The sequence below is a fragment of the Salmo trutta genome, chromosome 40 (genome assembly GCF_901001165.1).
Source record: "Salmo trutta chromosome 40, fSalTru1.1, whole genome shotgun sequence".
Taxonomy (NCBI): Eukaryota; Metazoa; Chordata; class Actinopteri; order Salmoniformes; family Salmonidae; genus Salmo; species Salmo trutta.
This window is the reverse complement of record NC_042996.1, coordinates 3,783,619-3,798,146: the sequence shown is the minus strand read 5'-3', so window position 1 is coordinate 3,798,146 and position 14,528 is coordinate 3,783,619. Positions and strand designations below refer to the sequence as shown.

The window sequence follows — 14,528 nt, the reverse complement described above, 5'->3', positions numbered from 1 at the left end:
CTATCTACCTCTGATGTAGGGTACTATCTAACCCTGATGTAGGGAGTAGGGTGCTATCTACCTCTGATGTAGGGAGTAGGGTGCTATCTACCCCTGATGTAGGGAGTAGGGTACTATCTACCTCTGATGAAGGGAGTAGGGTACTATCTACCTCTGATGTAGGGAGTAGGGTACTATCTACCTCTGATGTAGGGAGTAGGGTGCTATCTACCTCTGATGTAGGGAGCAGGGTACTATCTACCTCTGATGTAGGGAGTAGGGTGCTATCTACCTCTGATGTAGGGAGTAGGGTGCTATCTACCTCTGATGTAGGGAGTAGGGTGCTATCTACCTCTGATGTAGGGAGTAGGGTGCTATCTACCCCTGATGTAGGGAGTAGGGTGCTATCTACCCCTGATGTAGGGAGTAGGGTACTATCTACCCCTGATGTAGGGAGTAGGGTGCTATCTACCCTCTGATGTAGGGTACTATCTACCCCTGATGTAGGGAGTAGGGTGCCTATCTACCTCTGATGTAGGGAGTAGGGGTACTATCTACCCCTGATGTAGGGAGTAGGGTGCTATCTACCTCTGATGTAGGGAGTAGGGTGCTATCTACCCCTGATGTAGGGAGTAGGGTACTATCTACCTCTGATGTAGGGAGTAGGGTACTATCTACCTCTGATGTAGGGAGTAGGGTGCTATCTACCTCTGATGTAGGGAGCAGGGTACTATCTACCTCTGATGTAGGGAGTAGGGTACTATCTACCTCTGATGTAGGGAGCAGGGTACTATCTACCTCTGATGTAGGGAGTAGGGTGCTATCTACCTCTGATGTAGGGAGTAGGGTGCTATCTACCCCTGATGTAGGGAGTAGGGTGCTATCTACCCCTGATGTAGGGAGTAGGGTGCTATCTACCCCTGATGTAGGGAGTAGGGTGCTATCTACCCCTGATGTAGGGAGTAGGGTGCTATCTACCCCTGATGTAGGGAGTAGGGTACTATCTACCTCTGATGTAGGGAGTAGGGTACTATCTACCTCTGATGTAGGGAGTAGGGTACTATCTACCCCTGATGTAGGGAGTAGGGTACTATCTACCTCTGATGTAGGGAGTAGGGTACTATCTACCTCTGATGTAGGGAGCAGGGTACTATCTACCTCTGATGTAGGGAGTAGGGTGCTATCTACCTCTGATGTAGGGAGCAGGGTACTATCTACCTCTGATGTAGGGAGTAGGGTGCTATCTACCTCTGATGTAGGGAGCAGGGTGCTATCTACCCCTGATGTAGGGAGTAGGGTACTATCTAACCCTGATGTAGGGAGTAGGGTGCTATCTACCCCTGATGTAGGGAGTAGGGTGCTATCTCCCTCTGCTGTAGGGAGTAGGGTACTATCTACCCCTGATGTAGGGAGTAGGGTACTATCTACCTCTGATGTAGGGAGTAGGGTGCTATCTACCCCTGATGTAGGGAGTAGGGTACTATCTACCCCTGATGTAGGGAGTAGGGTACTATCTACCCCTGATGTAGGGAGTAGGGTACTATCTACCCCTGATGTAGGGAGTAGGGTGCTATCTACCTCTGCTGTAGGGAGTAGGGTGCTATCTACCTCTGATGTAGGGAGTAGGGTGCTATCTACCTCTGATGTAAGGAGTAGGGTACTATCTACCCCTGATGTAGGGAGTAGGGTACTATCTACCCCTGATGTAGGGAGTAGGGTACTATCTACCTCTGATGTAGGGAGTAGGGTGCTATCTACCTCTGATGTAGGGAGTAGGGTGCTATCTACCTCTGCTGTAGGGAGTAGGGTGCTATCTACCTCTGATGTAGGGAGTAGGGTACTATCTACCTCTGATATAGGGAGTAGGGTACTATCACGGGTATGACATAACATGTATTTTTAATGCTCTAATTACGTTGGTAACCAGTTTATAATAGCAGTAAGGCACCTCTGGGGTTTGTGGTATATGGCCAATGTATCCAGGCACTCCACATTGCGTCATGCGTAAGAACAGCCCTTAGCCGTGGTATATTGGACATATATCACACCCCCTCAGGCTTTTTGCTTAAATATACCACAGCTGTCAGCCAATCAGCCTTCAGCGCTCGAACCACCCAGTTTATATGAACAATAAACACTCACTCACACAAACAGATGAATGAAACATTAAAACACATGACAACCAGACAGACATGACAACCAGACAGACATGACAATCAGACAGACATGAGTCAGACAGACATAAGTCAGACAGACATGAGTCAGACAGACAGAACAGCCAGACAGACATGACAGTCAGACAGACATGAGTCAGACAGACATGAGTCAGCCAGACAGACATGACAGTCAGACAGACAGACATGACAGTCAGACAGACAGACATGACAGTCAGACAGACATGACAGTCAGACAGACATGACAGTCAGACATGACAGTCAGATAGACATGACAGTCAGTCAGACAGACATGACAGTCAGACAGACATGACAGTCAGACAGACATGATTGTTAGACAGACAGATAGCTAGACAGACAGACATGACAGTCAGACAGACATGATAGTTAGACAGACAGATAGCTAGACAGACAGACATGACAGTCAGACAGACATGACAGTCAGATAGACAGTCAGTCAGACAGACATGACAGTCAGACAGACATGACAGTCAGATAGACATGACAGTCAGTCAGACAGACATGACAGTCAGACAGACATGACAGTCAGACAGACATGACAGTCAGACAGACATGACAGTCAGACAGACATGACAGTCAGACAGACATGATAGTAGACAGACAGATAGCTAGACAGACAGACATGACAGTCAGACAGATAGCCTAGACAGACATACATGACAGTCAGACAGACATGAGTCAGACAGACAGGACAGTCAGAAAGACATGAGTCAGACAGACATGGTAGTTAGACAGACAGATAGCTAGACAGACATGACAGCCAGACAGACAGAGACATGACAGCCAGACAGACAGATAGCTAGACAGACAGACATGCCCGCAGATCCAGTTTTTAGAAACATACACACACAGCTGTTCCCAGCAGAAAGCGGCCATCACATTGGCAGGTGCCCTCAGTGTGTGTGTGTTGTGTGTGTTGGTTGTGTGTGTGTCAACTCAGGTAAATATTGTCTGAGAGGATTAGGCGTCCAGAGCGGCGCCCAGATGGGCGATAAGACCCTCGCCCTTGCCACCCTCACGGCCAGTCACCATTAGAGTACACACACACACTGGATGACCGCTGTCTCTCTGTCATATCAAACACACATACCCACACACACCATACACAACGATTGTTTAATCAAATTAAGATTAAATTAAGATTCAGCAGCGTCTTGACAGAGGCAGTGTGTATTTATCATGCTAATCTTCTCCTTGCCTTATCCCTGTCTCTGTGTCTCTCTCTGTGTGTGTCTCTCTGTGTGTGTGTGTGTGTGTGTGCGTGTGTGCGTGTGTGTGTGTGTGTGTGTGTGTGTGTGTGTGTGTGTGTGTGTGTGTTGTGCGTGTGTTTTACAGATGCAGCCCAGCCACAGACATTGGGAGGTGATTATAGGAAATGTCCATCTTAGACTGATTTCTCTGGGTCGCTCTACCTCCTGCATACGAGGCTGGGCATTATCCTAGCATTGTCCTTTTACATTTTTTAATTAACCTTTATTTAACTAGGCAAGTCAGTTAAGAACAAATTCTTATTTACAATGACGGCCTACCCCGGCCAAACCCAGACGACGCTGGGCCAATTGTGCACCACCCTATCTGACTCCCAATCACGGTCGGTTGTGATACAGCCTGGAATCGAACCAGGGTCGGTAGTAACACCTCTAGCACTGAGATGCAGTGCCTTAGACCGCTGTGATACAGCCTGGAATTGAACCAGGGTCTGTAGTAACGCCTCTAGCACTGAGATGCAGTGCCTCAGACCGTAGCGCCACTCCTTTGGGGGGCCGATGTTGGTTCTGTAAATAACTTGGCTGATAGATTAACAGTATAGCAGAGCATCAGCGTACTGTACCAGCTGTATATGGTAGTTCACAGATTACACACCGACTCCGCTTACGCCGGTCCCCTGTTAGTATGTCCAACAGTTATGGTCTTACTATGATTTCATTCACAATACATCTGTTGGAACTAATATCCCTCCATAGTGCTCTGCCCTCCTCTTTTAAACAACGCTCCAACTGAAACACACAGGAACGACAATGACACCGCAGTCCCACACTTCCTGCCTGAAACAGCCCTATCAGAGAATGAGGAGGACAACAACAGAAATAAGCTTGGTGTTTAATGTATGTAATGTTGATTGTTAATTATCCAATACATTAAATCAATCAATCAAGTGATGTGGTTTCACGTAAATGCTTTATGTATCGTAATGCTTTTGGTAGAAACCTCAATGACTAAACTCTATGACTCTGGACCTGTCTGTCTCAAGGTCGTTCATTCGTTCCACTACCGTGGAGGAACATGGGTGCTACAGGACCTCGCCACACTCCAAAGGACAGCCGGCCCGACTGAAAGATTCCTTCATCTAGCACGGCCATCACACCGCAGAGAGAGAGAGAAGAAAACGTGTACGAGTCGAGGAAGACAAGAGAAAGAAAATGACTTGTCCATACCTGACTACCTCTGTAATATAAAATCCAATTTAGGGAAGAAGGGGGAAACGGAGAGATAAGAAGGGAGGTTTTTTTCTCTCCCTCCGCCATCCCGCGCCGAGCCCCATCAACCTAGGCAAACACTAAATAATGAACAATACTGTGGCTGTCCCGCCACGATAAAACGCACTCCATTAATGCCACTCGGCAGAATTAATGATAATTATGCCACGTTCGCCGCTCGTTCTCTTATTGAATTCTTATCTGAGCTGCCGAGGAGGAAGGAACAGCGCTCCGACTGTCTCCTCCCCCCCTCCCCCCCAAAAAACAATAGAAAGAAAATCCCTCATTTAAGTCGTTCTGAAAGGGAAGTTCACAGAGGAAATGGGAACTTTTAAAGGTGTAAAATGAAGGAGGTGACATGGGACGCAACAGAGGAAGAACTCAGTCACTTTCATGCTCTGGAACAGGTGATCACCAATGCTGAGCTTAAGATGGGCTGTGTCCTTTTTACGTGTGTGTGTGTGGTGTGTTTCTGCTGATGACAATGGAACACACAGCCATGATCACTGATAAATGAGGTCTCTGTAAAGACAGTGAGTAAAAGGTCTGACAGTTCTGAAACAAACCACACACACTTCCAGGACTAATTAGAGCGTGGATAAAGTGGTGTGTGTGTCTGGAGGCCCTCCTACCTGCCTCTAATTAGGTCATTCACTCAGACAAACTCTAATGACAGAAAGGAAAACTACTGCTGCGTGTGTGTGTGTGTGTGTGTGTGGTGTGTGTGTGTGTGTGTGTGTGTGTCTGAGAGAATAAATAACTTCAGCTACTGCTACTAATCATGACTCTTAAGGTGTCAGACTACAGTGTGTGTACATATACATTGGGAGTGGATGTGTATACTAGTGGCAGTATGTACAGTCATTAGAACAAAACGTTAGACATGTTAGCAATATGGAACCTCTGCTTGTGTTGTATACTGTTCATTCATTGGCTGTGTAGGACAGGTGTTGAACAAGCAGTCCTTCAGTCCACATACACCTCACCCCCGCACCCCTCCCCACGCACACCCCACCAACCCTGCATGAATGGAAGCCATAAGGTGTGTGTGTATGTATGTATGCCTGTCTCTGCATGTGTGCGTGTATACTCACTGGCAGCATGGGGCAGGTTGATGAAGAAGCCTTTGAGTCTGGAGGACAGCCACTCCATGCTCTCCTGCAGGTTGGCCAGGGCCTTCAGGTCGCCTCACGTCACGCAGGATCTCGTTCTGCGGGATCAGCTTGTCACCCAGGTTACCCGTCAGCACCTCTGACTCCTTGGCAAACGCCGTCCTGGATCGGTGGGAATGGAGGAGGAGAGAGGGAATGGAGGAGGAGAGAGGGAATGGAAGAGGAGAGAGGAAATTAAAAAAGTTATATTAGACAAAATCAGTCAATGTGATACGTTCTAGACAGGTTCTAAAATGGTCATGAGAGTAGTTAGAAGTAACTGCCTGATCTTCAAACGAGGCTTAGCCTGGTCCCAGATCTGTTTGAACTAACTGCCTGATCTTCAAACAAGGCTTAGCCTGGTCCCAGATCTGTTTGAACTAACTGCCTGATCTTCAAACAAGGCTTAGCCTGGTCCCAGATCTGTTTGAACTAACTGCCTGATCTTCAAACAAGGCTTAGCCTGGTCCCAGATCTGTTTGAACTAACTGCCTGATCTTCAAACAAGGCTTAGCCTGGTCCCAGATCTGTTTGAACTAACTGCTTGATCTTCAAACAAGGGCTAGCCTGGTCCCAGATCTGTTTGAAGTGCCTGATCTTCAAACAAGGTCTAGCCTGGTCCCAGATCTGTTTGAAGTGCCTGATCTTCAAACAAGGTCTAGCCTGGTCCCAGATCTGTTTGAACTAAGAGCCTGATATTCAAACAAGGGTTAGCCTGGTCCCAGATCGGTTTGTACCATCTTTCCAAATTCTTTGGTCATTGTTTGGCAACAGGAGATGGAAGCTCTGTGGACCAGGGAAGAGAGAGAGAAGGGTTTCTCTTCTGGATATAGGAGATGGGAAGCTCTGGGACCAGGGTAGAGAGAGAAGGGTTTCTCTTCTGGATATAGGAGATGGGAAGCTCTGGGACCAGGGTAGAGAGAGAAGGGTTTCTCTTCTGGATATAGGAGATGGGAAGCTCTGGGACCAGGGTAGAGAGAGAAGGGTTTCTCTTCTGGATATAGGAGATGGGAAGCTCTGGGACCAGGTAGAGAGAGAAGGGTTTTCCCTTCTGGATATAGGAGATGGAAGCTCTGGGACCAGGGTAGAGAGAGAAGGGTTTCTCTTCTGGATATAGGAGATGGGAAGCTCTGGGACCAGGGTAGAGAGAGAAGGGTTTCTCTTGGATATTGGAGATGGAAGCTCTGGACCAGGGTAGAGAGAGAGGGTTTCTCTTCTGGATATAGGAGATGGGAAGCTCTGGGACCAGGTTAGAGAGAGAGAAGGGTTTCTCTCTGGATATAGGAGATGGGAAGCTCTGGGACCAGGGTAGAGAGAGAAGGGTTTCTCTTCTGGATATAGGAGATGGGAAGCTCTGGGACCAGGGTAGAGAGAGAGAATGGTTTTTCTTCTGGATATAGGAGATGGAAGCTCTGGGACCAGGGTAGAGAGAGAAGGGTTCTCTTCTGGATATAGGAGATGGAAGCTCTGGGACCAGGGTAGAGAGAGAAGGGTTTCTCTTCTGGATATGGTCGTGCATTAAGATTAGGGGCTTAAAACCTGCCAACAGTTCCAGATAAGGATTCCCTAGAATGAAGGAGGAGGACAGTAGTGGAAGGCAGGAGGATAGTGAAAAGGAGAAGGACATTTATTTGAGGGTGAGGAGGATTAGGGGGGGACTATAATAACAATCCCACGGTCCCCTGCACAGAGGACGGCTGGCACCGTGTGGAGCTGGACCCTGGACGGACGGACAGACAGACCAGTCACATCAACTCCAGCATGCATCTAAATGAGGCCTTGGGCTTCCAGTAATAACCTTTACTTTGATTTAGGACTGACTAACTTAGTTCAGTCACCACAGGCCCAATGACGAGCTAGTAACTGAAGCAGATAGAGAGAGAGAGACAGAGACAGACAGAGACAGACAGAGAGACAGAGACAGAGAGAGACAGAGACAGAAAGAGAGAGAAAGAGAGAAAGAGAGAAAGAAAGAAAGAAAGATAGCTCTATTTTAAGGCAATGTGACGTTTCAGACTTCACACATGCTGGCAGACACTTGACAAGAACACAGCCTTGAGGAGAACACAGCCTTGAGGAGAACACAGCAAAGAATATCCTCATTTTTTTGTGTGACTACCAACTAGCAGCCTTGGTGAATTCACTTAAATATCAAAACTCGAAAGAGAGAGGGAGAAAGAGAGAGAGAGAAAGAGAGTGAGAGAGAAAGAGAGTGAGAGAGAAAACAGAGAATGAAAGAGAGAGAAAACAGAGAATGAAAGAGAGAGAGAGAAAACAGAGAATGAAAGAGAGAGAGAAAGAAAGTGAGAGAGAAAACAGAGAATGAAAGAGAGAGAAAACAGAGATGAAGAGAGAAAACAGAGAATGAAAGAGAGAGAAAGAAAGTGAGAGAGAAAAAAGAGAATGAAAGAGAGAGAGAGAGAAAGAAAGTGAGAGAGAAAACAGAGAACGAAAGAAGTGAGAGAGAAAACTGAGAATGAAAGAGAGAGAGAAAAAGAAAACAGAGAATGAAGGAGAGCAGGAAGAACTGAATGACTTGTTCCAAGCAGGGACCTTATTACTGCAGCGTGGATCAAAAGGAGAGCTGGGGTTGCCAGACGTGGAGCCTCTAATCCCTCCAAACAATGTTGAAAATGACTGTGGTTGTGACTCAAATTAAAAAAGCCTCAAAGATTCTCCTTGCATTTAAATCCATCACCCATTCATTGATTTATTTAATTTACAATTCCAGGCCGGTGAGCATCCATCCTGAAGACAGCACACGTTGAAAGCTCTGTCAATAAGAATGACCCACCTTCTTCTCCCAAATGATTTGGTTCCCTCCTTCCTTCAGATAAATAACGTTACATCCTAATGGGGCAATCACTACTTCCTGTACATGACTGTCTTGTTCAACCACAGCATGTTGATGAAGGGCTGGAGGGGTGAGGATACTGTTCTGTGTGTTTGTGTTAGGGTGGAGGGGTGAGGATACTGTTCTGTGTGTTTGTGTTAGGGTGGAGGGGGTGGTGAGGATACTGTTCTGTGTGTTTGTGTTAGGGTGGAGGGAGTGAGGATACTGTTCTGTGTGTTTGTGTTAGGGTGGAGGGGGTGAGGATACTGTTCTGTGTGTTTGTGTTAGGATGGAGGGGTGGTGAGGATACTGTTCTGTGTGTTTGGGTTAGGGTGGAGGGGTGGTGAGGATACTGTTCTGTGTGTTTGTGTTAGGGTGGAGGGGTGGTGAGGATACTGTTCTGTGTGTTTGTGTTAGGGTGGAGGGGGTGGTGAGGATACTGTTCTGTGTGTTTGTGTTAGGGTGGAGGGGTGAGGATACTGTTCTGTGTGTTTGTGTTAGGGTGGAGGGGTGGTGAGGATACTGTTCTGTGTGTTTGTGTTAGGGTGGAGGGGGTGAGGATACTGTTCTGTGTGTTTGTGTTAGGGTGGAGGGGTGAGGATACTGTTTCTGTGTGTTTGTGTTAGGGTGGAGGGGGTGGTGAGGATACTGTTCTGTGTGTTTGTGTTAGGGTGGAGGGGGTGGTGAGGATACTGTTCTGTGTGTTTGTGTTAGGGTGGAGGGAGTGAGGATACTGTTCTGTGTGTTTGTGTTAGGGTGGAGGGGGTGGTGAGGATACTGTTCTGTGTGTTTGTGTTAGGGTGGAGGGTGGTGAGGATACTGTTCTGTGTGTTTGTGTTAGGGTGGAGGGGGTGGTGAGGATACTGTTCTGTGTGTTTGTGTTAGGGTGGAGGGGTGGTGAGGATACTGTTCTGTGTGTTTGTGTTAGGGTGGAGGGGGTGGTGAGGATACTGTTCTGTGTGTTGTGTTAGGTGGAGGGGTTGTGAGGATACTGTTCTGTGTGTTTGTGTTAGGGTGGAGGGGGTGGTGAGGATACTGTTCTGTGTGTTTGTGTTAGGGTGGAGGGGGTGTGAGGATACTGTTCTGTGTGTTTGTTGTTAGGGTGGAGGGGTGGTGAGGATACTGTTCTGTGTGTTTGTGTTAGGGTGGAGGTGGTGAGGATACTGTTCTGTGTGTTTGTGTTAGGGTGGAGGTGGTGAGGATACTGTTCTGTGTGTTTGTGTTAGGGTGGGGGGGTGGTGAGGATACTGTTCTGTGTGTTTGTGGTGGGTGGGGGTGGTGAGGATACTGTTCTGTGTGTTTGTGTTAGGGTGGAGGTGGTGAGGATACTGTTCTGTGTGTTTGTGTTAGGGTGGAGGTGGTGAGGATACTGTTCTGTGTGTTTGTGTTAGGGTGGAGGGGTGGTGAGGATACTGTTCTGTGTGTTTGTGTTAGGGTGGAGGGGGTGGTGAGGATACTGTTCTGTGTGTTTGTGTTAGGGTGGAGGGGTGGTGAGGATTACTGTTCTGTGTGTTTGTGTTAGGGTGGAGGGGTGGTGAGGATACTGTTCTGTGTGTTTGTGTTAGGGTGGAGGGTGGTGAGGATACTGTTCTGTGTGTTTGTGTTAGGGTGGAGGTGGTGAGGATACTGTTCTGTGTGTTTGTGTTAGGGTGGAGGGGTGGTGAGGATACTGTTCTGTGTGTTTGTGTTAGGGTGGAGGGGTGGTGAGGATACTGTTCTGTGTGTTTGTGTTAGGGTGGAGGGGTGGTGAGGATACTGTTCTGTGTGTTTGTGTTAGGGTGGAGGGGTGGTGAGGATACTGGTCTGTGTGTTTGTGTTAGGGTGGAGGGGTGGTGAGGATACTGTTCTGTGTGTTTGTGTTAGGGTGGAGGGGTGGTGAGGATACTGTTCTGTGTGTTTGTGTTAGGGTGGAGGGGTGGTGAGGATACTGTTTCTGTGTGTTTGTGTTAGGGTGGAGGGTTGGTGAGGATACTGTTCTGTGTGTTTGTGTTAGGGTGGAGGGGTGGTGAGGATACTGTTCTGTGTGTTTGTGTTAGGGTGGAGGGGGTGTGAGGATACTGTTCTGTGTGTTTGTGTTAGGGTGGAGGGGGGTGGTGAGGATACTGTTCTGTGTGTTTGTGTTAGGGTGGAGGGGGTGGTGAGGATACTGTTCTGTGTGTTTGTGTTAGGGTGGAGGGGTGGTGAGGATACTGTTCTGTGTGTTTGTGTTAGGGTGGAGGGGTGGTGAGGATACTGTTCTGTGTGTTTGTGTTAGGGTGGAGGGGAGTGAGGATACTGTTCTGTGTGTTTGTGTTAGGGTGGAGGGGGAGGTGAGGATACTGTTCTGTGTGTTTGTGTTAGGGTGGAGGGGGAGGTGAGGATACTGTTCTGTGTGTTTGTGTTAGGGTGGAGAAGGTGGTGAGGGATACTGTTCTGTGTGTTTGTGTTAGGGTGGAGGGAGTGAGGATACTGTTCTGTGTGTTTGTGTTAGGGTGGAGGGGGTGAGGATACTGTTCTGTGTGTTTGTGTTAGGGTGGAGGGAGGAGGTGAGGATACTGTTCTGTGTGTTTGTGTTAGGGTGGAGGGGGGGGAGGATACTGTTCTGTGTGTTGTGTTTAGGGTGGAGGGGAGGTGAGAATATTGTTTCTGTGTGTTTGTGTGGGGGGGGGGGGGTGGTGAGGATACTGTTCTGTGTGTTTGTGTTAGGGTGGAGGGGTGGTGAGGATACTGTTCTGTGTGTTTGTGTTAGGGTGGAGGGGTGGTGAGGATACTGTTCTGTGTGTTTGTGTTAGGGTGGAGGGGGGTGAGGATACTGTTCTGTGTGTTTGTGTTAGGGTGGAGGGGTGGTGAGGATACTGTTCTGTGTGTTTGTGTTAGGGTGGAGGGGGAGGTGAGGATACTGTTCTGTGTGTTTGTGTTAGGGTGGAGGGGGGGGTTGAGGATACTGTTCTGTGTGTTTGTGTTAGGGTGGAGGGGTGAGGATACTGTTCTGTGTGTTTGTGTTAGGGTGGAGGGGGTGGTGAGGATACTGTTCTGTGTGTTTGTGTTAGGGTGGAGGGGGGGTGAGGATACTGTTCTGTGTGTTAGGGTGGAGGGGTGGTGAGGATACTGCTCTGTGTGTTTGTGTTAGGGTGGAGGGGGTGGTGAGGATACTGTTCTGTGTGTTTGTGTAGGGTGGAGGGGTGAGGATACTGTTCTGTGTGTTTGTGTTAGGGTGGAGGGGTGAGGATACTGTTCTGTGTGTTTGTGTTAGGGTGGAGGGGGTGAGGATACTGTTCTGTGTGTTTGTGTTAGGGTGGAGGGGGTGAGGATACTGTTCTGTGTGTTTGGGTTAGGGTGGAGGGGTGAGGATACTGTTCTGTGTGTTGTGTTAGGGTGGAGGGGGTGGTGAGGATACTGTTCTGTGTGTTTGTGTTAGGGTGGAGGGGGGGTGAGGATACTGTTCTGTGTGTTAGGGTGGAGGGGTGGTGAGGATACTGCTCTGTGTGTTTGTGTTAGGGTGGAGGGGTGGTGAGGATACTGTTCTGTGTGTTTGTGTTAGGGTGGAGGGGTGAGGATACTGTTCTGTGTGTTTGTGTTAGGGTGGAGGGGTGAGGATACTGTTCTGTGTGTTTGTGTTAGGGTGGAGGGGGTGAGGATACTGTTCTGTGTGTTTGTGTTAGGGTGGAGGGGGTGAGGATACTGTTCTGTGTGTTTGTGTATGACCTGGTGAAGTCCTCCTCGTCCTCTCTCTTCTGTCGGAGCTGTCTGGGCTGGGCCATGTTAGCCCAGTTGGGCAGAGACTGGAGCAGTCGGCTGATGTCCTCGTCCTTAGACCACGACGCACTGATGGTCAGCTTCTCCTCACACTGGACTATGCCCCTGGGACACACAGGACAGAGAGAGATATCATCAACTGTATAGTACAGACAGACAGCATAGCATGAGGGTGGATGGAGACAGATTGCCTGCATGAGGATAACTGCTTAGCTGGATCAGTGCTTGAGTCCACAGAACCACCCATAGACACAGCAGGCAGCTGAGGAACAGTTTCCACACCCATAGAGGGAGTAACACCTAGTCAGGTGAGAGGAGAGGTAGAGGGGTAGAGGAGAGGTAGAAGATGGAGGAGTAGAGGAGAGGTAGAAGATGGATTGCAAAAATCAGAAACTTTCTGTCCAAAAATGACGCAGAAAAATTAATCCATGCTTTTGTTACTTCTAGGCTCGACTACTGCAATGCTCTACTTTCCGGCTACCCGGATAAAGCACTAAACAATCTTCAGTTAGTGCTAAATACGGCTGCTAGAATCCTGACTAGAACCAAAAATTTGATCATATTACTCCAGTGCTAGCCTCCCTACACTGGCTTCCTGTTAAGGCAAGGGCTGATTTCAAGGTTTTACTGCTAACCTACAAAGCATTACATGGGCTTGCTCCTACCTATCTTTCTGATTTGGTCCTGCCGTACATACCTACACGTACGCTACGGTCACAAGACGCAGGCCTCCTAATTGTCCCTAGAATTTCTAAGCAAATGGCTGGAGGTAGGGCTTTCCTCCTATAGAGCTCCATTTTATGGAATGGTCTGCCTACCCATGTGAGAGACGCAGACTCAGTCTCAACCTTTAAGTCTTTACTGAAGACTTATCTCTTCAGTAGGTCCTATGATTAAGTATAGTCTGGCCCAGGAGTGTGAAGGTGAACGGAAAGGCTGGAGCAACGAACCGCCCTTGCTGTCTCTGCCTTGTCGGTTCCCCTCTTCCCACTGGGATTCTCTGCCTCTAACCCTTTTACAGGGGCTGAGTCACTGACTTACTGGTGTTCTTCCATGCCGTCCATGGGAGGGGTGCGTCACTTGAGTAGGTTGAGCCACTGACGTGGTCTTCCCTGTCTGGGTTGGCGCCCCCCCCTTGGGTTGTGCCGTGGCGGACATCTTTGTGGGCTATACTCGGCCTTGTCTCGGACGGTAAGTTGGTGGTTGTAGATATCCCTCTAGTGGTGTGGGGGCTGTGCTTTGGCAAAGTGGGTGGGGTTATATCCTGCCTGTTTGGCCCTGTCCGGGGGTATCATCGGATGGGGCCACAGTGTCTTCTGATCCCTCCTGTCTCAGCCTCCAGTATTTATGCTGCAGTAGTTTATGTGTCGGGGGGCTAGGGTCAGTCTGTTACATCTGGAGTATTCTCTTGTCTTATCCGGTGTCCTGTGTGAATGTAAATATGCTCTCTCTAATTCTCTCTTTCTTTCTTTCTCTCGGAGGACCTGAGCCCTAGGACCATGCCTCAGGACTACCTGGCATGATGACTCCTTGCTGTCCCCAGTCCACCTGGCCATGCTGCTGCTCCAGTTTCAACTGTTCTGCCTGCGGCTACGGAACCCTGACCTGTTCACCGGACGTGCTTGTTGCACCCTCGACAATTACTATGATTATTATTATTTGACCATGCTGGTCATTTACGAACATTTTAACATCTTGACCATGTTCTGTTTATAATATCCACCCGGCACAGCCAGAAGAGGACTGGCCACCCCTCATAGCCTGGTTCCTCTCTAGGTTTCTTCCTAGGTTTTTGGCCTTTCTCAGGAGTTTTTCCTAGGGAGTTTTTCCCAGCCACCGTGCTTCTTTCACATGCATTGCTTGCTGTTTGGGGTTTTAGGCTGGGTTTCTGTACAGCACTTTGAGATTTCAGCTGATGTACGAAGGGCTATATAAATAAATTTTGATTTGATTTGATTTAGAGGAGAGGTAGAGGGGTAGAGGAGAGGTAGAAGATGGAGGAGTAGAGGAGAGGTAGAAGATGGAGGAGTAGAGGAGAGGTAGAAGATGGAGGGGTAGAGGATGGAGGGGTAGAGGATGGAGGGGTAGAGGATGGAGGGTAGAGGATGGAGGGGTAGAGGATGGAGGAGTAGAGGATGGAGGGGTAGAGGAGAGGTAG

The 14,528-nt window shown here is 48.5% G+C and overlaps 1 protein-coding gene across 1 annotated transcript in view; it reads right to left on the bottom strand.

The window, feature by feature from the left end:
• The window catches only part of exoc4 (exocyst complex component 4), a 283,169-nt gene that overhangs the window by 51,944 nt on the left and 216,697 nt on the right, over positions 1-14,528 (bottom strand). The window contains 3 exon segments of the mRNA XM_029742408.1: positions 5,746-5,839; positions 5,841-5,925; positions 12,320-12,475. Coding sequence (XP_029598268.1) covers positions 5,746-5,839; positions 5,841-5,925; positions 12,320-12,475 — 335 coding nt within the window.